The sequence below is a fragment of the Petromyzon marinus genome, chromosome 58, assembly GCF_048934315.1.
Source record: "Petromyzon marinus isolate PM22_M1 ecotype Great Lakes invasive population chromosome 58, UKy_Petmar_22M1.pri1.0, whole genome shotgun sequence".
NCBI classification, from domain to species: domain Eukaryota; kingdom Metazoa; phylum Chordata; class Hyperoartia; order Petromyzontiformes; family Petromyzontidae; genus Petromyzon; species Petromyzon marinus.
Genome location: NC_133724.1, coordinates 1,027,501 through 1,048,895, shown reverse-complemented (window position 1 = coordinate 1,048,895; position 21,395 = coordinate 1,027,501). Strand labels below are relative to the sequence as shown.

The following is a 21,395-nucleotide window of genomic DNA, read 5'->3' as shown; positions in this document are numbered from 1 at the left end:
GTGTGTGACGTGTGTGTGGTGTGTGATGTGTGTGTGGTGTGTGTGATGTGTGTGTGGTGTGTGTGTGATGTGTGTGTGTGGTGTGTGTGTGGTGTGTGTGTGGTGTGTGTGTGATGTGTGTGTGGTGTGTGTGTGGTGTGTGTGTGTGGTGTGTGTGTGTGGTGTGTGTGGTGTGTGTGTGTGGTGTGTGTGTGTGTGTGGTGTGTGTGGTCAGTGTGTGTGATGTGTGTGTGTGGTGTGTGTGGTGTGTGTGTGTGGTGTGTGTGTATGTGGTGTGTGTGTGGTGTGTGTGTGATGTGTGTGTGTGTGGTGTGTGTGTGTGTGGTGTGTGGTGTGTGTGGTGTGTGTGTGTGGTGTGTGTGTGATGTGTGTGGTGTGTGTGTGGTGTGTGTGTGGTCAGTGTGTGTGTGTGTGGTGTGTGTGTGATGTGTGTGGTGTGTGTGTGGTGTGTGTGTGTGGTGTGTGTGTGGTGTGTGTGGTGTGTGACGTGTGTGTGTGGTGTGTGTGTGTGGTGTGTGTGTGGTGTGTGTGATGTGTGTGTGGTCAGTGTGTGTGTGTGGTGTGTGGTGTGTGTGTGGTGTGTGTGTGTGTGGTGTGTGGTGTGTGTGTGTGGTGTGTGATGTGTGTGTGTGGTGTGTGTGTGTGGTGTGAGTGGTGTGTGTGTGATGTGTGTGATGTGTGTGTGGTGTGTGTGTGTGATGTGTGTGTGATGTGTGTGTGGTGTGTGTGTGGTGTGTGTGTGATGTGTGTGTGGTGTGTGTGATGTGTGTGTGGTGTGTGTGTGTGATGTGTGTGTGGTGTGTGTGTGGTGTGTGTGATGTGTGTGTGATGTGTGTGTGTGGTGTGTCTGTGGGGTGTGTGTGATGTGTGTGTGATGTGTCTGTGTGATGTGTGTGTGGTGTGTGTGTGATGTGTGTGTGTGTGTGGTGTGTGTGTGACGTGTGTGTGGTGTGTGATGTGTGTGTGGTGTGTGTGATGTGTGTGTGGTGTGTGTGTGTGATGTGTGTGTGTGGTGTGTGTGTGGTGTGTGTGTGGTGTGTGTGTGATGTGTGTGTGGTGTGTGTGTGATGTGTGTGTGATGTGTGTGTGGTGTGTGTGTGGTGTGTGTGTGTGGTGTGTGTGTGATGTGTGTGTGTGATGTGTGTGTGTGATGTGTGTGTGGTGTGTGATGTGTGTGTGTGATGTGTGTGTGGTGCGTGTGTGATGTGTGTGTGTGTGGTGTGTGTGATGTGTGTGTGGTGTGTGATGTGTGTGTGTTGTGTGTAATGTGTGTGTGTGATGTGTGTGTGATGTTTGTGTGTGTGTGATGTTTGTGTGTGTGTGGTGTGTGATGTGTGGTGTGTGATGTGTGGTGTGTGGTGTGCCTGTGTGTGATGTGTGTGTGTGTGATGTGTATGTGATGTGTGTGTGTGATATGTGTGTGATGTGTGTGTGGTGTGTGTGTGATGTGTGTGTGTGATGTGTGTGATGTGTGTGTGGTGTGTGTGATGTGTGTGGTGTGTGTGATGTGTGTGTGGTGTGTGTGTGTGGTGTGTGTGTGTGATGTGTGTGTGTGTGATATGTAGTTGTGTTTTTATTGTGTGTGGAGTTCTGTGTGTGGTTGCGTAGTGTGTGGTGTTGTCAGTGTGTGTGTGTGGTTCTGGGTGTGTGTGTGTGTGTGGTTGTTATTGTTAGTGTGTGATGTGTGGTTGTGTAGTGTGTGGTGACTGTCAGTGTGGGTGTGTGGTTCTGGGTGTGGGGAGCGGTAGTGTAGCGGTTAGCGCTACGCTGCGCTATGAACCTGGCGACCCGGGTTCGATTCCCGCTCACGGCCAACACCAGTGACGATTATCTGAACCGGTCCCGGGCCTCCCCTAGGTCGACTCAGCCTCAAATGAGTACCTGGTGCGTTGTGTAAACATTGCCACTAGGGAGACAAAGGCGGTCGGGCGTGGTGCTGGCCACCCAACCCCTCGTGTACCGTTCCGGCCTTCATAGGTGCTCGTTAACAGCACTTGCCCCTACAGTTTGTTAAGGCTATATGGGGGGGTCTTTGTCTTTTTTGTGGTTCTGGGTGAATCAGTCAAGCGGCAATATCTTTTAATCGGTTGCGTAAGGCTGTGTAGAAGCTACCTGGTCTGTCACTCCGCACTAAGCTTCAGGTCTTCTCGGCCACGGTCATTCCCTCCCTTCTCTACGCTTGCGAAACGTGGACCCCCCCTAATGGAACATCTTCGCCAGTTAGGAACATTTAGGCTGGCCTGCCTACGATCCATTCTGGGTTTAACCAGACTGGATTGTGTGAGGAGCTCACAAATCCTTGAAAAGATCTGGGCAAGGTCCCATCGGTGAGCTCCTCCGGCAGGCAAGGCTGCGTTGGCTGGGTCATGTAGCCCACATGCCCAGCCACCGCATGCCGAAACAGCTTTTGTTCGGCCGGATCGAGGGGGCTAAACGGGCGCGGAACGGGCTAGAGAAGAGATGGAGTGATGTGGTACAGGAGGACGTGGAGCTGAGTGGACTTGCCGATAAACTGGTACCAGCGGTGTCAAGATCGGCCTCTGTGGAGGAGGCTCGTGAAGGACGCTACTGGGCAGTTGGAGGCAGTCGCCCTCCAACAACAACGGAGGGTGGAGGAGCGATGCTCACAACAACGAGCGGAGCGCTGGGTAGCTAAAGCACAGCAGGTTGGCACAGTAGGGGGCACAGGTGGTGCATCAGCCAGTCATCTCAGTCAGTCGACCCGTGGCACCTGGGTCTGCCCCGTGACCTTCTGCCCGCGGGCGTTCGACACTTCACGTGGCCTCAAGGTGCACATGGCCTGGCACAAGCGTCGTGGTGACGTCACCGCCACTTGTGGCGAATGGTGGTTGTTGTATTGTTAGTGTGTGTGTGTGGTTGTGTTGTGAGTGTGTGGTTGTGTTGTGAGTGTGTGGTTGTATTGTGAGTGTGTGGTTGTGTTGTGAGTGTGTGGTTGTGTTGTGTGTGTGTGGTTGTGTTGTGAGTGTGAGTGTGTGGTTGTGTTGTGTGTGTGGTTGTGTTGTGTGTGTGTGTGGTTGTATTGTGTGTGTGTGGTTGTATTGTGAGTGTGTGGTTGTGTTGTGTTTGTGTGTGGTTGTATTGTGTGTGTGTGGTTGTATTGTGAGTGTGTGTGTGGGTGTATTGTGAGTGTGTGGTTGTGTGTGTGTGGTTGTATTGTGAGTGTGTGGTTGTGTTGTGAGTGTGTGTGTGTGGTTGTGTTGTGAGTGTGTGTGTGGTTGTGTGTGTGTGGTTGTGTTGTGAGTGTGTGTGTGTGGTTGTGTTGTGAGTGTGTGTGTGGTTGTATTGTAAGTGTGTGTGTGTGGTTGTATTGTGTGTGTGTTATTGTGCCATGCGTGGGGAGCGGTAGTGTAGTGGTTAGCGCTACGCTGCGCTACGAACCTGGCGACCCGAGTTCGATTCCCGCTCACGGCCAACACCAGTGACGATTATTTGAACCGGTCCTGGGCCTTCCCTAGGTCGACTCAGCCGCAAATGAGTACCCAGTGCGGGGGTGTGTAAACATCACCACTGGGGAGACAAAGGCGGCCGGACGTGGTCCTGGCCACCCACCCCCTCGTGTGCCGTGCCGGCCTTCACAGGTGCTACTCGCTAACAGCACTTGCCCCTACAGTCTGTTAAGGCTACACGGGGCAGCTTTGTCTTTGTTTGTGTGCCGTGCCTGCCTTAAAAGGTGCTGCTCCCTAACAGCACTTGCTCATGCCGCCTGTTGAGGCTACACGGGGGACCTTTGTCTTTGTGCCGGCCTTCATGGGTTCCGATACTCACAGCACTTGCCCCCAACGTGTGGCGCAACATTCACCCAACGTTCATCCAACGTTGGCCCAACATTCACCCAACGTTCACCCAACGTTGGCCCAACGTTCACCCAGCGTTCATCCAACGTTGGCCCCACGTTGGCACAACGTTGGCACAACGTTGACCGAAACTTGACCCACTTTGGCTCAACGTTCAGTCAACGCTGACCCAATTTTCACCCAACGGTCACCCAACGTCCATCCAATTTTGGCCCGACGTTCACCCAACGTTGGCTCAACGTTGGCCCGACGTTCACCCAACGTTGGCTCAACGGGAGTGTCCACGTCCCGCACGCGAGCGGCGTGCGGCGACCCCGTGTGGGGTCTTGGGGGGCGCGAGACTCAACGCGACGTTCGTGTTTGTTTGTTTGTTAAGACGACGACAACAACAAACTAAAGTTGAGCGAGCGTCACTCAAGTCGGGAGGGCACACGGCGAGAACGTTCAGATTCGTCGCTGGATGGAACGGCGGTGGTAGTGGTGGTGGTAGTGGTGGTGATGGTGGTAGTAGTGGTGTTAGTGGTGGTGGTGGTGTTAGTGATGGTGGTAGTGGTGTTAGTGGTGGTGGTAGTGGTGGTAGTGGTGGTGGTAGTGGTGGTAGTGGTGTTAGTGGTGTTAGTGGTGGTGGTAGTGGTGTTAGTGGTGGTGGTAGTGGTGGTGGTAGTGGTGTTAGTGGTGGTGGTAGTGGTGTTAGTGGTGGTAGTGGTGGTGGTAGTGGTGGTAGTGGTAGTAGTGGTGTTAGTGGTGGCGGTGGTGGTGGTGGTAGTGGTGGTGGTAGTGGTGGTGGTGGTACTGGTGGTGGTGGTAGTGGTGGTCGTGGTGGTAGTGGTGGTAGTGGTGGTGGTAGTGGTGGTGGTAGTGGTGGTAGTGGTGGTGGTGGTAGTGGTGGTGGTAATGGTAGTGGTGGTGGTAGTGGTAGTAGTGGTGGTGGTAGTGGTGGTGGTGGTAGTGGTGGTGGTAGTGGTGGTGGTGGTAGTGGTGGTGGTAGTGGTGGTGGTAGTGGTGGTAGTGGTGGTGGTGGTGTTAGTGGTGGTGGTAGTGGTGGTGGTAGTAGTGGTGGTAGTGGTGGTGGTAGTGGTGGTGGTGGTGGTGTTAGTGGTGGCGGTGGTAGTGGTAGTAGTGGTAGTGGTGGTGGTAGTGGTGGTAGTGGTGGTAGTGGTGGTGGTGGTGTTAGTGGTGGTGGTGGTAGTGGTGGTGGTGGTAGTGCTAGTGGTGGTAGTAGTGGTAGTGGTGGTAGTGGTGGTGGTGGTGTTAGTGGTGGTGGTGGTGTTGGTGGTGGTGGTGTTAGTGGTGGTGGTAGTGGTGGTGGTGGTGTTAGTGGTGGTGGTAGTGGTGGTGGTGTTAGTGGTGGTGGTAGTGGTGGTGGTGTTAGTGGTGGTGGTGGTGGTAGTGGTGGTGGTAGTGGTGGTGGTGTTAGTGGTGGTGGTGACAACGGCCAACAGCCCATCGGGGTGTACAGTAGTGTAGTGTACAGTAGTGTAGTGTGTAGTTTAGTATAGTGTGTATAGTGTAGTGTATAGTGTAGTGTATAGTAGTGTAGTGTGTAGTTTAGTATATAGTGTAGTGTATAGTGTAGTATATAGTGTATAGTGTAGTGTATAGTAGTGTAGTATATAGTGTAGTGTATAGTGTAGTATATAGTGTAGTGTATAGTGTAGTGTATAGTGTAGTGCATAGGGTAGTGTATAGTGTAGTGTATAGTGTAGTGTATAGTATAGTGTAGTATATAGTGTAGTGTATAGTGTAGTGTATAGGGTAGTGTATAGTGTAGTAGTGTATAGTGTAGTGTATAGGATAGTGTAGTGTATAGTGTAGTTCAGGGGTGGGCACATTTTTTGACTCGCGGGCCACAATGGGTTCTAAAACTTGACAGAGGGGCCGGGCCAGGAACAGATGGACGGAGTGTTTGAGTGAACTAATCTGAATGACGTCTAAAAATCATTACATGAAAGGATTTGGCCTTTAACAGGTAGCAAAGCATTTATTTGCAAGGAAATTTAACAAATTACACAAACATGAACAATTCAAAAACGTGTCGTAACGTGACTGATCAAACATCATGAAAGCATCTAAGGCCTGCGCCCAAACCAATCACCACACTCCCGGTCAAAGTGCGACATATAATGTGGAAATGGGGGCATCACGGAGAAAGGTGAAATTTAATTTAATAATAATAATAATGTTTGGACAAGTTCGGCGGGCCGGATTAAAAAGCCCAACGGGGCGTACTTTGACCACGTCTGGTGTAGTGTGTAGTGTATAGTGTAGTGTATAGTGTAGTGTATAGTGTAGTGTATAGTGTAGTGTATAGTGTAGTGTATAGTGTATAGTGTAGTGTATAGTGTAGTGTATAGTGTATAGTAGTGTATAGTGTAGTGTATAGTGTATAGTGTAGTGTATAGTGTATAGTGTAGTGTATAGTGTAGTGTATAGTGTAGTGTATAGTGTAGTGTATAGTAGTGTGTAGTGTATAGTGTAGTGTATAGTGTAGTGTATAGTGTAGTGTATAGTGTAGTGTATAGTGTAGTGTATAGTGTAGTGTATAGTGTATAGTAGTGTGTAGTGTATAGTGTAGTGTATAGTGTATAGTAGTGTGTAGTGTATAGTGTAGTGTATAGTGTAGTGTATAGTGTAGTGTATAGTGTAGTGTATAGTAGTGTATAGTGTAGTGTATAGTAGTGTATAGTGTAGTGTATAGTGTATAGTAGTGTATAGTGTAGTGTATAGTAGTGTGTAGTGTAGTGTATAGTGTAGTGTATAGTGTAGTGTATAGTGTAGTGTATAGTGTATAGTGTAGTGTATAGTAGTGTATAGTGTAGTGTGTAGTGCAGTGTATAGTGTAGTGTATAGTAGTGTGTAGTGTAGTGTATAGTAGTGTACAGTAGTGTAGTCTATAGTGTAGTGTATAGTGTAGTGTATAGTAGTGTATAGTGTAGTGTATAGTGTAGTGTATAGTGTAGTGTATAGTGTAGTGTATAGTGTATAGTAGTGTATAGTATAGTGTATAGTAGTGTATAGTGTAGTGTATAGTGTAGTGTATAGTGTAGTGTATAGTAGTGTATAGTGTAGTGTATAGTAGTGTATAGTGTAGTGTATAGTGTAGTGTATAGTGTAGTGTATAGTGTATAGTAGTGTATAGTGTAGTGTATAGTGTAGTGTATAGTATAGTGTATAGTGTAGTGTATAGTGTAGTGTATAGTGTAGTGTATAGTGTAGTATAGTGTATAGTAGTGTATAGTGTAGTGTGTAGTGTAGTGTGTAGTGTATAGTAGTGTTTAGTGTAGTGTATAGTAGTGTATAGTGTAGTGTATAGTGTAGTGTATAGTGTAGTGTATAGTGTATAGTAGTGTATAGTGTAGTGTATAGTGTAGTGTATAGTGTAGTGTATAGTGGTGTATAGTGTAGTGTATAGTGTAGTGTATAGTGTAGTGTATAGTGTAGAGTATAGTGTAGTGTATAGTGTAGTGTATAGTGTAGTCTATAGTGTAGTGTATAGTGTAGTGTGTAGTGTATAGTGTAGTGTATAGTGTATAGTGTAGTGTGTAGTGTATAGTGTAGTGTATAGTGTAGTGTATAGTGTATAGTGTAGTGTATAGTGTAGTGTATAGTGTAGTGTATAGTGTAGTGTGTAGTGTAGTGTATAGTGTAGTGTATAGTGTATAGTAGTGTATAGTGTAGTGTATAGTGTAGTGTATAGTAGTGTATAGTGTAGTGTATAGTGTAGTGTATAGTGTAGTGTATAGTGTAGTGTATAGTGTATAGTAGTGTATAGTGTAGTGTATAGTGTAGTGTATAGTGTAGTGTATAGTGTAGTGTGTAGTGTATAGTGTAGTGTATAGTGTAGTGTAGTGTGTAGTGTATAGTGTAGTGTAGTGTGTAGTGTATAGTGTAGTGTATAGTGTAGTGTATAGTGTAGTGTATAGTATAGTGTATAGTAGTGTATAGTGTAGTGTATAGTGTATAGTAGTGTATAGTGTAGTGTATAGTGTAGTGTATAGTGTATATTAGTGTATAGTGTAGTGTATAGTGTATAGTAGTGTATAGTGTAGTGTATAGTGTAGTATATAGTGTAGTGTATAGTGTATAGTAGTGTATAGTGTAGTGTAGTGTATAGTGTAGTGTATAGTGTATAGTAGTGTAGTGTATAATATAGTGTAGTGTATAGTGTATAGTGTAGTGTATAGTGTAGTGTATAGTGTATAGTAGTGTATAGTGTAGTGTATAGTGTATAGTAGTGTATAGTGTAGTATATAGTGTAGTGTATAGTGTATAGTAGTGTATAGTGTAGTGTATAGTGTAGTGTATAGTGTATAGTAGTGTTTAGTGTAGTGTATAGTGTATAGTAGTGTATAGTGTAGTGTAGTCTATAGTGTAGTGTATAGTGTAGTGTAGTGTATAGTGTAGTGTATAATGTAGTGTATAGTGTATAGTAGTGTTTAGTGTAGTGTATAGTGTATAGTAGTGTAGTGTATAGTGTAGTGTATAGTGTATAGTAGTGTATAGTGTAGTGTATAGTGTAGTGTATAGTGTAGTGTATAGTGTAGTGTATAATGTAGTGTATAGTGTATAGTAGTGTTTAGTGTAGTGTATAGTGTAGTGTATAGTGTATAGTAGTGTAGTGTATAGTGTAGTGTAGTGTATAGTGTAGTGTATAGTGTATAGTAGTGTATAGTGTAGTGTATAGTGTATAGTAGTGTATAGTGTAGTGTATAGTGTAGTATATAGTGTATAGTGTAGTGTATAGTGTATAGTAGTGTATAGTGTAGTGTATAGTGTAGTGTATAGTAGTGTTTAGTGTAGTGTATAGTAGTGTATAGTGTAGTGTAGTGTATAGTGTAGTGTATAGTGTAGTGTATAGTGTAGTGTATAGTGTATAGTAGTGTTTAGTGTAGTGTATAGTAGTGTAGTGTATAGTGTAGTGTATAGTGTATAGTAGTGTATAGTGTAGTGTATAGTGTAGTGTATAGTGTAGTGTATAGTGTAGTGTATAGTGTATAGTAGTGTTTAGTGTAGTGTATAGTGTAGTGTATAGTGTATAGTAGTGCAGTGTATAGTGTAGTGTAGTGTATAGTAGTGTATAGTGTAGTGTATAGTGTATAGTAGTGTATAGTGTAGTGTATAGTGTATAGTAGTGTATAGTGTAGTGTATAGTGTAGTGTATAGTGTAGTGTATAGTGTAGTGTATAGTGTATAGTGTAGTGTATAGTGTAGTGTATAGTGTAGTGTATAGTGTAGAGTATAGTGTAGTGTATAGTAGTGTATAGTGTATAGTAGTGTATAGTGTAGTGTATAGTGTAGTGTATAGTGTAGTGTGTAGTGTATTGTATAGTGTAGTGTATAGTGTATAGTAGTGTATAGTGTAGTGTATAGTGTAGTGTATAGTGTATAGTAGTGTATAGTGTAGTGTATAGTGTAGTGTATAGTGTATAGTAGTGTAGTGTATAGTGTAGTGTATAGTGTAGTGTATAGTGTATAGTAGTGTAGTGTATAGTGTAGTGTGTAGTGTAGTGTATAGTGTATAGTAGTGTATAGTGTAGTGTATAGTGTATAGTGTAGTGTGTAGTGTATAGTGTAGTGTATAGTGTAGTGTATAGTGTAGAGTATATTGTAGTGTATAGTAGTGTATAGTGTAGTGTATAGTGTATAGTAGTGTATAGTGTAGTGTATAGTGTAGTGTATAGTAGTGTATAGTGTAGTGTATAGTGTAGTGTATAGTAGTGTATAGTGTAGTGTAGTGTATAGTGTAGTGTATAGTGTAGTGTATAGTGTAGTTTATAGTAGTGTATAGTGTAGTGTATCGTAGTGTATAGTGTAGTGTATAGTGTGGTGTATAGTGTAGTGTATAGTGTATAGTAGTGTATAGTGTAGTGTATAGTAGTGTATAGTGTAGTGTATAGTAGTGTATAGTGTAGTGTATAGTGTAGTGTATAGTAGTGTATAGTGTAGTGTATAGTGTAGTGTATAGTGTGGTGTATAATGTAGAGTATAGTGTAGTGTATAGTAGTGTATAGTGTAGTGTATAGTGTGGTGTGTAGTGTAGTATATAGTGTAGTGTATAGTGTAGTGTATAGTGTAGTGTATAGTGTAGTGTATAGTGTAGAGTATAGTGTAGTGTATAGTAGTGCATAGTGTAGTGTATAGTGTAGTGTGTATAGTGTAGTGTATAGTGTAGTGTATAGTGTAGTGTATAGTGTAGTGTATAGTGTAGAGTATAGTAGTGTATAGTGTAGTGTATAGTGTTGTGTATAGTGTAGTGTATAGTGCAGTGTATAGTGTAGTGTGTAGTGTAGTGTATAGTGTAGTGTATAGTGTAGTGTATAGTGTAGTGTATAGTTGTGTAGTGTATAGTGTAGTGTGTAGTGTATAGTAGTGTATAGTGTAGTGTGTAGTGTATAGTGTAGTGTATAGTGTAGTGTATAGTGTAGTGTATAGTGTAGTGTGTAGTGTATATTCGTGTATAGTATAGTGTGTAGTGTATAGTAGTGTATAGTAGTGTATAGTGTAGTGTGTAGTGTATAGTGTAGTGTGTAGTGTTTAGTAGTGTATAGTGTAGTGTGTAGTGTATAGTGTAGTGTATAGTGTAGTGTATAGTGTAGTATGTAGTGTATAGTGTAGTGTATAGTGTATAGTAGTGTAGTGTGTAGTGTATAGTGTAGTGTATAGTGTAGTGTGTAGTGTATAGTAGTGTATAGTGTTGTGTTTAGTGTATAGTAGTGTATACAGTTTGAGTACGACGTTTCGCTGGTAAATGCATCCAGCATCATTGGGCAATTCGCCAGAATGGTAAAGCCGAGGCAAGTGCTCTTATTTCAAAGTTTTCCATGTACAAATTTGCTATAGCAGGGGATAAAGGAGAACCCATTTCTGCGCCTTCCTTTTGTTTAAAGAAATCCCCTCTCCATAAGAAAGCCTACGTGTTAAACTGTAGTGTATAGTGTAGTGTATAGTGTAGTGTGTAGTGTATAGTAGTGTATAGTGTAGTGTGTAGTGTATAGCAGTGTATTGTGTAGTGTATAGTGTAGTCTATAGTGTAGTGTATAGTGTAGTGTGTAGTGTATAGTGTAGTGTATAGTGTAGTGTGTAGTGTATAGTGTAGTGTGTAGTGTATAGTGTAGTGTATGGTGTAGTGTGTAGTGTATAGTGTAGTGTATAGTGTAGTGTATAGTAGTGTGTAGTGTATAGTAGTGTATAGTGTAGTGTATAGTAGTGTATAGTGTAGTGTGTAGTGTATAGTAGTGTATAGTGTAGTGTATAGTGTAGTGTGTAGTGTGTAGTGTATAGTAGTGTATAGTGTAGTGTGTAGTGCATAGTGTAGTGTAGTGTGTAGTGTATAGTGTAGTGTATAGTGTATAGTAGTGTATAGTGTAGTGTGTAGTGTATAGTGTAGTGTGTAGTGTATAGTAGTGTGTAGTGTATAGTAGTGTATAGTGTAGTGTGTAGTGTATAGTAGTGCATAGTATAGTGTGTAGTGTGTAGTGTATAGTGTAGTGTATAGTGTAGTGTGTAGTGTATAGTAGTGTATAGTGTAGTGTATAGTGTAGTGTGTAGTGTATAGTGTAGTGTAGTGTGTAGTGTATAGTGTGTAGTGTATAGTAGTGTATAGTGTAGTGTGTAGTGTATAGTGTAGTGTATAGTGTAGTGTAGTGTGTAGTGTATAGTAGTGTATAGTGTAGTGTGTAGTGTATAGTAGTGTATAGTGTAGTGTGTAGTGTATAGTAATGTATAGTGTAGTGTGTAGTGTATAGTAGTGTATAGTGTAGTGTATAGTGTAGTGTATAGTGTAGTGTGTAGTGTATAGTAGTGTATAGTGTAGTGTGTAGTGTATAGTAGTGTATAGTGTAGTGTATAGTGTAGTGTGTAGTGTATAGTAGTGTATAGTGTAGTGTGTAGTGTATAGTAGTGTGTAGTGTATAGTAGTGTATAGTGTAGTGTGTAGTGTATAGTAGTGCATAGTATAGTGTGTAGTGTAGTGTAGTGTATAGTGTATAGTAGTGTATAGTGTAGTGTGTAGTGTATAGTAGTGTATAGTGTAGCGTATAGTAGTGCATAGTATAGTGTGTAGTGTATAGTAGTGTATAGTGTAGTGTATAGTGTGTAGTGTATAGTGTGTAGTGTATAGTGTGTAGTGTATAGTAGTGTAGTGTATAGTAGTGTAGTATATAGTGTAGTGTATAGTAGTGTATAGTAGTGTATAGTGTAGTGTAGTGTGTAGTGTATAGTAGTGTATAGTGTAGTGTATAGTGTAGTGTATAGTGTATAGTAGTGTATAGTGTAGTGTGTAGTGTATAGCAGTGTATTGTGTAGTGTATAGTGTAGTGTATAGTGTAGTGTATAGTGTAGAGTATAGTGTAGTGTATAGTAGTGCATAGTGTAGTGTATAGTGTAGTGTGTATAGTGTAGTATATAGTGTAGTGTATAGTGTAGTGTATAGTGTAGTGTATAGTGTAGTGTATAGTGTAGTGTGTAGTGTATAGTAGTGTATAGTGTAGTGTGTAGTGTATAGCAGTGTATTGTGTAGTGTATAGTGTAGTGTATAGTGTAGTGTATAGTGTAGTGTGTAGTGTATAGTGTAGTGTATAGTGTAGTGTGTAGTGTATAGTGTAGTGTGTAGTGTATAGTGTAGTGTATGGTGTAGTGTGTAGTGTATAGTGTAGTGTATAGTGTAGTGTGTAGTGTATAGTAGTGTGTAGTGTATAGTAGTGTATAGTGTAGTGTATAGTAGTGTATAGTGCAGTGTGTAGTGTATAGTAGTGTATAGTGTAGTGTATAGTGTAGTGTATAGTGTAGTGTGTAGTGTATAGTAGTGTATAGTGTAGTGTGTAGTGTATAGTGTAGTGTAGTGTGTAGTGTATAGTGTAGTGTATAGTGTAGTGTATAGTGTATAGTAGTGTATAGTGTAGTGTGTAGTGTATAGTAGTGTGTAGTGTATAGTAGTGTATAGTGTAGTGTGTAGTGTATAGTAGTGCATAGTATAGTGTGTAGTGTGTAGTGTATAGTGTAGTGTATAGTGTAGTGTGTAGTGTATAGTAGTGTATAGTGTAGTGTATAGTGTAGTGTGTAGTGTATAGTGTAGTGTAGTGTGTAGTGTATAGTGTGTAGTGTATAGTAGTGTATAGTGTAGTGTGTAGTGTATAGTGTAGTGTGTAGTGTATAGTGTAGTGTAGTGTGTAGTGTATAGTAGTGTATAGTGTAGTGTGTAGTGTATAGTAGTGTATAGTGTAGTGTGTAGTGTATAGTAATGTATAGTGTAGTGTGTAGTGTATAGTAGTGTATAGTGTAGTGTATAGTGTAGTGTATAGTGTAGTGTGTAGTGTATAGTAGTGTATAGTGTAGTGTGTAGTGTATAGTAGTGTATAGTGTAGTGTATAGTGTAGTGTGTAGTGTATAGTAGTGTATAGTGTAGTGTGTAGTGTATAGTAGTGTGTAGTGTATAGTAGTGTATAGTGTAGTGTGTAGTGTATAGTAGTGCATAGTATAGTGTGTAGTGTAGTGTGTAGTGTAGTGTATAGTGTAGTGTATAGTGTATAGTAGTGTAGTGTGTAGTGTATAGTAGTGTATAGTGTAGTGTATAGTAGTGCATAGTATAGTGTGTAGTGTATAGTAGTGTATAGTGTAGTGTATAGTATGTAGTGTATAGTGTGTAGTGTATAGTGTGTAGTGTATAGTAGTGTAGTGTATAGTAGTGTAGTATATAGTGTAGTGTATAGTAGTGTATAGTAGTGTATAGTGTAGTGTAGTGTGTAGTGTATAGTAGTGTATAGTGTAGTGTATAGTGTAGTGTATAGTGTATAGTAGTGTATAGTGTAGTGTGTAGTGTATAGCAGTGTATTGTGTAGTGTATAGTGTAGTGTATAGTGTAGTGTATAGTGTAGTGTGTAGTGTATAGTGTAGTGTATAGTGTAGTGTGTAGTGTATAGTGTAGTGTGTAGTGTATAGTGTAGTGTATGGTGTAGTGTATAGTGTAGTGTATAGTGTAGTGTGTAGTGTATAGTAGTGTGTAGTGTATAGTAGTGTATAGTGTAGTGTATAGTAGTGTATAGTGTAGTGTGTAGTGTATAGTAGTGTATAGTGTAGTGTATAGTGTAGTGTATAGTGTAGTGTGTAGTGTATAGTAGTGTATAGTGTAGTGTGTAGTGTATAGTGTAGTGTAGTGTGTAGTGTATAGTGTAGTGTATAGTGTAGTGTATAGTGTATAGTAGTGTATAGTGTAGTGTGTAGTGTATAGTGTAGTGTGTAGTGTATAGTAGTGTGTAGTGTATAGTAGTGTATAGTGTAGTGTGTAGTGTATAGTAGTGCATAGTATAGTGTGTAGTGTGTAGTGTATAGTGTAGTGTATAGTGTAGTGTGTAGTGTATAGTAGTGTATAGTGTAGTGTATAGTGTAGTGTGTAGTGTATAGTGTAGTGTAGTGTGTAGTGTATAGTGTGTAGTAGTGTATAGTGTAGTGTGTAGTGTATAGTGTAGTGTGTAGTGTATAGTGTAGTGTAGTGTGTATAGTAGTGTATAGTGTAGTGTGTAGTGTATAGTAGTGTATAGTGTAGTGTGTAGTGTATAGTAATGTATAGTGTAGTTTGTAGTGTATAGTAGTGTATAGTGTAGTGTATAGTGTAGTGTATAGTGTAGTGTGTAGTGTATAGTAGTGTATAGTGTAGTGTGTAGTGTATAGTAGTGTATAGTGTAGTGTATAGTGTAGTGTATAGTAGTGTGTAGTGTATAGTAGTGTATAGTGTAGTGTGTAGTGTATAGTAGTGCATAGTATAGTGTGTAGTGTAGTGTGTAGTGTAGTGTATAGTGTAGTGTATAGTGTATAGTAGTGTATAGTGTAGTGTGTAGTGTATAGTAGTGTATAGTGTAGTGTATAGTAGTGCATAGTATAGTGTGTAGTGTATAGTGTGTAGTGTATAGTGTGTAGTGTATAGTGTGTAGTGTATAGTAGTGTAGTGTATAGTAGTGTAGTATATAGTGTAGTGTATAGTAGTGTATAGTAGTGTATAGTGTAGTGTAGTGTGTAGTGTATAGTAGTGTATAGTGTAGTGTATAGTGTAGTGTATAGTGTAGTGTGTAGTGTATAGTAGTGTATAGTGTAGTGTGTAGTGTGTAGTGTATAGTAGTGTAGTGTGTAGTGTTTAGTGTAGTGTAGTAGTTTGTATGTATTTACGTTGAACATCCTTCGCACCGTAACGTAGCCAAGCGCGCTAACCGCTCCGTCTCCGTGACGGAGGCGAGCAAGTGAGAGGCGTGCCCTCCGTCGTGGAGACGCAGCGAAGATGGAATCAGCAGCAGCTGGTGTGTCTCGGGGAGGGTTGGAGGGGATTGCCTTCATCCAGCAGTGGATAGATCTCGGCCGCTGATGCCGCTGCTGGCTGTTGAAGTGGTGTGGCCAGGCGAGTACCTCACCTGCCATACTGCGTGGAAATAGCTTCTACGAATTTTTTGTGAAAGATTTTCGCACTGATCCGTGCTATGAATGTAATTTCTGTACGATTCCAATGATCGCATTGAGATAGGAGCAGGCACACGCTTATCACCCACGCTCCATGCAGTGTCTGATGGGTTGCACAACCAGCGGGGAGGCTGCTGAGCTCCTCCCTGTCTCTATCTCTCTGTGTCTCTGTGTCTCTATCTCTCTGTGTCTCTGTGTCTCTCTCTCTCTCTGTCTCTCTGTGTCTCTCTGTCTCTGTCTCTCTGTGTTTCTGTGTCTCTGTCTCTCTGTCTCTCTGTGTCTCTGTGTCTCTATCTCTCTGTGTCTCTGTCTCTCTGTGTCTCTGTATCTCTGTCTCTCTATCTCTCTGTGTCTCTGTGTCTCTGTCTCTCTGTGTCTCTGTCTCTCTGTGTCTCTGTCTCTCTGTGTCTCTGTATCTCTGTCTCTCTGTGTCTCTGTATCTCTGTCTCTATCTCTCTGTCTCTCTGTGTCTCTGTGTCTCTATCTCTCTGTGTCTCTGTGTCTCTATCTCTCTGTGTCTCTGTCTCTCTGTGTCTCTGTGTCTCTATCTCTCTGTGTCTCTGTGTCTCTGTCTCTCTGTGTCTCTGTGTCTCTGTATCTCTGTCTCTATCTCTCTGTGTCTCTGTGTCTCTGTCTCTCTGTGTCTCTGTGTCTCTGTCTCTCTGTGTCTCTGTATCTCTGTCTCTCTGTCTCTATCTCTCTGTGTCTCTGTCTCTCTGTCTCTGTGTCTCTGTGTCTCTGTCTCTGTGTCTCTGTCTCTCGTCTCTGTCTCTCGTCTCTGTCTCTCGTCTCTGTCTCTGTGTGTGTCTGTGTCTGTGTCTCTGTGTCTGTGTCTCTGTCTCTCTGTCTCTGTGTCTCTGTCTCTCTGTGTCTGTCTCTGTCTCTCTGTGTCTCTGTGTCTGTCTCTCTGTCTCTCTGTCTCTGTGTCTCTGTCTCTGTGTCTCTGTGTCTCTCTGTCTCTCTGTGTCTGTCTCTGTCTCTCTGTCTCTCTGTCTCTCTGTGTCTCTGTCTCTCTGTGTCTCTGACTCTCTGTCTGTGTCTCTGTCTCTCTGTCTCTGTCTCTCTGTCTCTGTGTCTCTCTGTGTCTCTGTGTCTCTGTCTCTGTGTCTCTCTGTGTCTGTCTCTGTGTCTCTGTCTCTCTGTGTCTGTCTCTCTGTCTCTCTGTGTCTCTTGTCTCTGTGTCTCTCTGTCTCTCTGTCTCTCTGTCTGTCTCTCTGTCTCTGTCTCTCTGTCTCTCGTCTCTGTCTATCTGTGTCTGCGTCTCTGTGTCTCTGTGTCTCTGTGTCTCTGTCTCTCTGTCTCTGTGTCTCTGTGTCTCTGTCTCTCTGTCTCTCTGTCTCTGTCTCTCTGTCTCTGCCTCTCTGTCTCTGTGTCTCTCTGTTTCTGTCTCTCTGTCTCTCGTCTCTGTCTCTGCCTCTCTGCCTCTCTGTCTCTCGTCTCTCTGTCTCTGCCTCTCGTCTCTCTGTCTCTGTCTCTCTGCCTCTCTGTCTCTGTGCCTCTGTCTCTCTGCCTCTCTGTCTCTCGTCTCTGTCTCTCTGTCTCTGTGTCTCTCTGTTTCTGTCTCTCTGTCTCTCGTCTCTGTCTCTGCCTCTCTGCCTCTCTGTCTCTCGTCTCTCTGTCTCTGCCTCTCGTCTCTCTGTCTCTGTCTCTCTGCCTCTCTGTCTCTCTGTCTCTCTGTCTCTCGTCTCTGTCTCTCTGTCTCTCTGCCTCTCTGTCTCTCTGCCTCTCGTCTCTGTCTCTGCCTCTCTGCCTCTCTGTCTCTCGTCTCTCTGTCTCTCGTCTCGCTGTCTCTGCCTCTCGTCTCTCTGTCTCTGTCTCTCTGCCTCTCTGTCTCTCGTCTCTGCCTCTGTCTCTTGTCTCTGCCTCTCTGCCTCTCTTCTCTGTCTCTCGTCTCTGTCTCTTGTCTCTGCCTCTCTGCCTCTCTTCTCTGTCTCTCGTCTCTGTCTCTCTGTCTCTCTCGTCTCTGTCTCTATGTCTCTCCCGGCACTTGCAGCAGAGCTACCCACATTTGGCGATTTTGACTTTAAAAACGATTGGCATCATACAGAAATGACGTAACACCGATCAGTGGAAGGGAGGGAAAAAAAATCGATTTCATAATTTTGTTATTTTTCGTAGCAGCTCTTGTCAGTGGAGTATGGCAAGTGAGGCCGTGCCTCGCCTGACCCCACGTCGCTGGCTTCCACGTGGTGGTGGTGGTGATGGTGGTGGTGGCCGTGATGAGCTCTCATTCGCGATGGCCGGGTGGCTTCTGAAAAGTCAGATAGGTATCTCAGTGGGCTTTACCTGGCACTATAAACATCATCATCATCATCATTATTTTCATCTTTAGCTCACCTTCACTGTACCCGCACTGTCTGGTGTGTCGTGGCTTTGTTCGGTGTTGGTTCGTTCCGACCCCGTGACACCCTCTGGACATTTGTGGGGTAAAAAAAAAATTAGCTTCATAGCTCATTGGATTCCTCCAGGATGAATAGAGATTTGTGATTGTGATCACAAACCTCGGATTCCTCCAGGATAAATAGAGATTTGTGATTGTGATCACAAACCTCGGATTCCTCCAGGATAAATAGAGATTTGTGATTGTGATCACAAATCTCGGATTCCTCCAGGATAAATAGATATTTGTGATTGTGATCACAAACCTAGGATTCCTCCAGGATGAATAGAGATTTGTGATTGTGATCACAAACTCGGTTTCCTCCAGAATAAATATAGATTTGTGATTGTGATCACAAACCTCGGATTCCTCCAGGATAAATAGATATGTGTGATTGTGATCACAAACCTAGGATTCCGCCAGGATGAATAGAGATTCCGATTGTGATCACAAACCTCGGATTCCTCCAGGATAAATAGAGAAATGGAGATTTGTGATCACAAACCCAGCCACGTGACTCACGTGTGACCACCCCCAGTCTGAACCCCTCCGCATCTCCCCGTCCGCCGCCCGCTGTCAGCCGCTCCCTTTCCCTCTCTCTTGCCCATCCGTCGCATCCTTGCGTCTCTCTGCTCCTCTTCCCCGCTGGGAAGGTTGACACGCTCGGACGTATTGGCGGTGCCCCGGTGCAGCCTCACGCACCGGCTCCTCGGCCTCAACTTTAATCGGGGGATCTGTTTTTTATCGGTCTTTAATTGACCCTGCCGCCAAGTTCGACGCGACGCGATGGTTTATTGAGTCTACCGAGACTTGCCAAAACAACGGTCAACGTTGACCGTTGTTTTGGGGTTCCGTCGAATCGAGGAAGCGTCCGACCGAGTCTAGGGCACGAGGCGTGAAATCTGCCTTTGGGACACGGAGCAGCCAATGGCCACCAGGCTGGGTGCTGCTGTACGGCAACAGACGGTCAAGCTCCTTCGCGTTCAGCCGCTCGTGTAAACGCTCGGCTTCCCACTGGTTCGACATCACGAGAACTGATGTTGACGCACCACCACCACCACCACCACCACGGCCACCGCCGCCACCACCACCGCCACCGCAGCCACCGCAACCACTGCTCCCCACAACCACCACCACCCGCCGCCTCGCAAGATTTTTCGACCGGGCTTGCGAATCGCCAGGGAATGTCATCATTATTGCGAAATGTTTTATCTTTTTTATATACCCCGCCCCACGTGGTGCGTGCCGCCAATGCGTAGCGCTGCGTTGACAATCTCTTCTCCAATCGAGGGTGCTGAGCACATTGCACCGCACACTCCTCGCATCCAAACCGTCACCACGCCACCTCCGTGCAGCCTCACAGCGGTAGATTCTGTGGCTCGGCCATCGACTCGGAGACGGCGGTCGTTGTCGTCCGTGCGGCGCTTTCGGACGCGCTTCCGCGGCCGTCTGGAACGCTCTCTTCCCTTCCGGTGTCAGGCAGCCACTGGGAGATGTGCACTTTTACGTCGTCATCGCCTACATTGACAAACTCGTTTCTTTAGAAACCTGCCTTTTGTTTTGCCGTTTGTTGCCTCCCGCACTGCGCCCCCGATTAGCGCGCTTGGCTACGTATGGTGCGAAAGAAGTTCGCACCAGCAGACTCGCTGGCAAGAGGGCACGGGACAGAACCACGTGTCACGTGATGACTGGCAGATGCACCGCTGCGCCAACTCGCTGCGTGCCATCCGCTCCGCTCGTTGTTGCGAGCGTCGCCCGTCCGCCCTCCGCTGTTGCTGGAGGGCGACCGCCCCCGACTGCCCAGCAGCGTCCTTCACGAGCCTCCACCTCCTCCTCCGCACATGTGAAGGCCACTGGCACACACAAGCAAAGATCCCCCCTATAGCCTCTAACAGACTGCTGGGGCAAGTGCTGTTAGCTAACAGCCGTGAAGGCCGGCACGGAACACGAGGGGGTGGGTGGCCAGCACCACGCCCGGCTGCCTTTGTCTCCCGAGTGGCGATGTTTACTACACACAGAACCGGGTAGTCATTTGAGGCTGAGTCGACCTAGGGGAGGCCCAGTACCCGTTCAGATAATCGTCGCTTGTGTTGGCCGTGAGCGGGAATCGAACTCGGGTTTGCCGGGTTCGTAGTGGAGTGCGCTATCCACTATACTACACGCACACTCACACACACACACACGTACACTCACACACACGTACACTCACACACGTACACTCACACACACGTACACTCACACACACGTACACTCACACACGTACACTCACACACACGTACACTCACACACACGTACACTCACACACACGCACACTCACACACGTACACTCACGCACACGTACACTCACACACACGCACACACACGTACACTCACACACACGCACACTCACACACGTACACTCACGTACACTCACACACACGCACACACACGTACACTCACACACACGCACACTCACACACACGCACACACACGTACACTCACACACACGCACACACACCACACACACCACACACACACTCACACACACTCACACACACGCACACATACGCACACGTGCACATACTGTTTGCTGTCGGTATTTATAAGCTGTCATCTTCTACAGGAGGTGACCAAGGCCTCCTGGTGGAGGTGTCAGAGAGACCCAGGCCTCCTGGTGGAGGTGTCAGAGAGACCAAGGCCTCCTGGTGGAGGTGCCAGAGAGACCCAGGCCTCCTGGTGGAGGTGTCAGAGAGACCCAGGCCTCCTGGTGGTGGTGCCAGAGAGACCAAGGCCTCCTGGTGGAGGTGACCGGAGAGACCAAGGCCTCCTGGTGGAGGTGTCCAGAGAGACCAAGGCCTCCTGGTGGAGGTGGAGGAGCTGGTCTCACCATGGAGTCGTTTTGTGGAAAGGACAATTCCACATTCTGGGTGAGTGACATCGCGACCGTGAGCTAGTTGCCCTCCGAGTCAACTCGTCAACTAACCCGGCCACGTAGCCCATGCACCAATGTGGCCGTCATTTGGACGAACCGTTCCCCCCGCCACGGGAATGTGGAATTTCCGCCGCCGCTGGCGGGGAGACCGCCAGTGGACGTCACCGATGGCTGGGCTGGACGTGGGAACGTTGGGACGCTGGTCAGTCAAGTTGTGTGCGCTCAGCTGCCGTCGCGAGCGAGCGGTGGCGGAGCGATCACGTGACCCCCCCCCCCCCCCCCCGGCTGATTGCCGAGTTCCATTCCCGCTCGCTGCCGCCAACACCGAACCCGTGCTGGAACTACTCCCCTAGGTCGACTCAGCCTCAAATGAGTACCGTGTACGGGGCGTGAACATCGCCACCGGGGAGACAAAGGCGGCCGGGCGTGGTGCTGGCCACGCACCGCCTAGAACTTTGTGTGGGTGTTCGTACCGTGTCAAGCCACACGGCTTACGCCCCGTACTCTGGCATTGAGTTTCAATGCAGTGAAAAACTAAATGATAAAGTGCGTCCATTCGTTTGTGTTTCTGCCCTTGTGGGTGATGGCCTGAGTTGGTCTGTAATCACGTGACAGCTCTGGGGTTTCACCATGCTCGTGGCAGGTTTCACAGCGCAACAACAACCACCACCGGTTCCACACATCAGCATGGCCGTCGTCTTCGTGCCCAGAGGAGATTGCGCTGCTCCGTTAGAAACACGCGCTTGGGAGTGTCCACGTGGCGGTGACGACGACGATGATGATGATGACGATGATGATGATGACGATGATGATGATGACGATGATGATGACGATGATGACGATGACG

General features: G+C 45.1%; 1 protein-coding gene across 3 annotated transcripts in view; it reads left to right on the top strand.

The window, feature by feature from the left end:
• LOC116955202 (multidrug resistance-associated protein 1) overlaps window positions 1–21,395 on the top strand; it is a 98,542-nt gene that overhangs the window by 4,918 nt on the left and 72,229 nt on the right. For 2 of the 3 annotated variants that reach the window (XM_076052809.1, XM_076052811.1), the window contains one exon: window positions 20,240–20,543. In XM_076052809.1, coding sequence (XP_075908924.1) covers window positions 20,505–20,543 — 39 coding nt within the window. In that variant the 5' untranslated portion in view covers window positions 20,240–20,504. The remainder of the gene's footprint in view (window positions 1–20,239; window positions 20,544–21,395) is intronic. The other variant, XM_076052810.1, reaches the window with a different exon arrangement.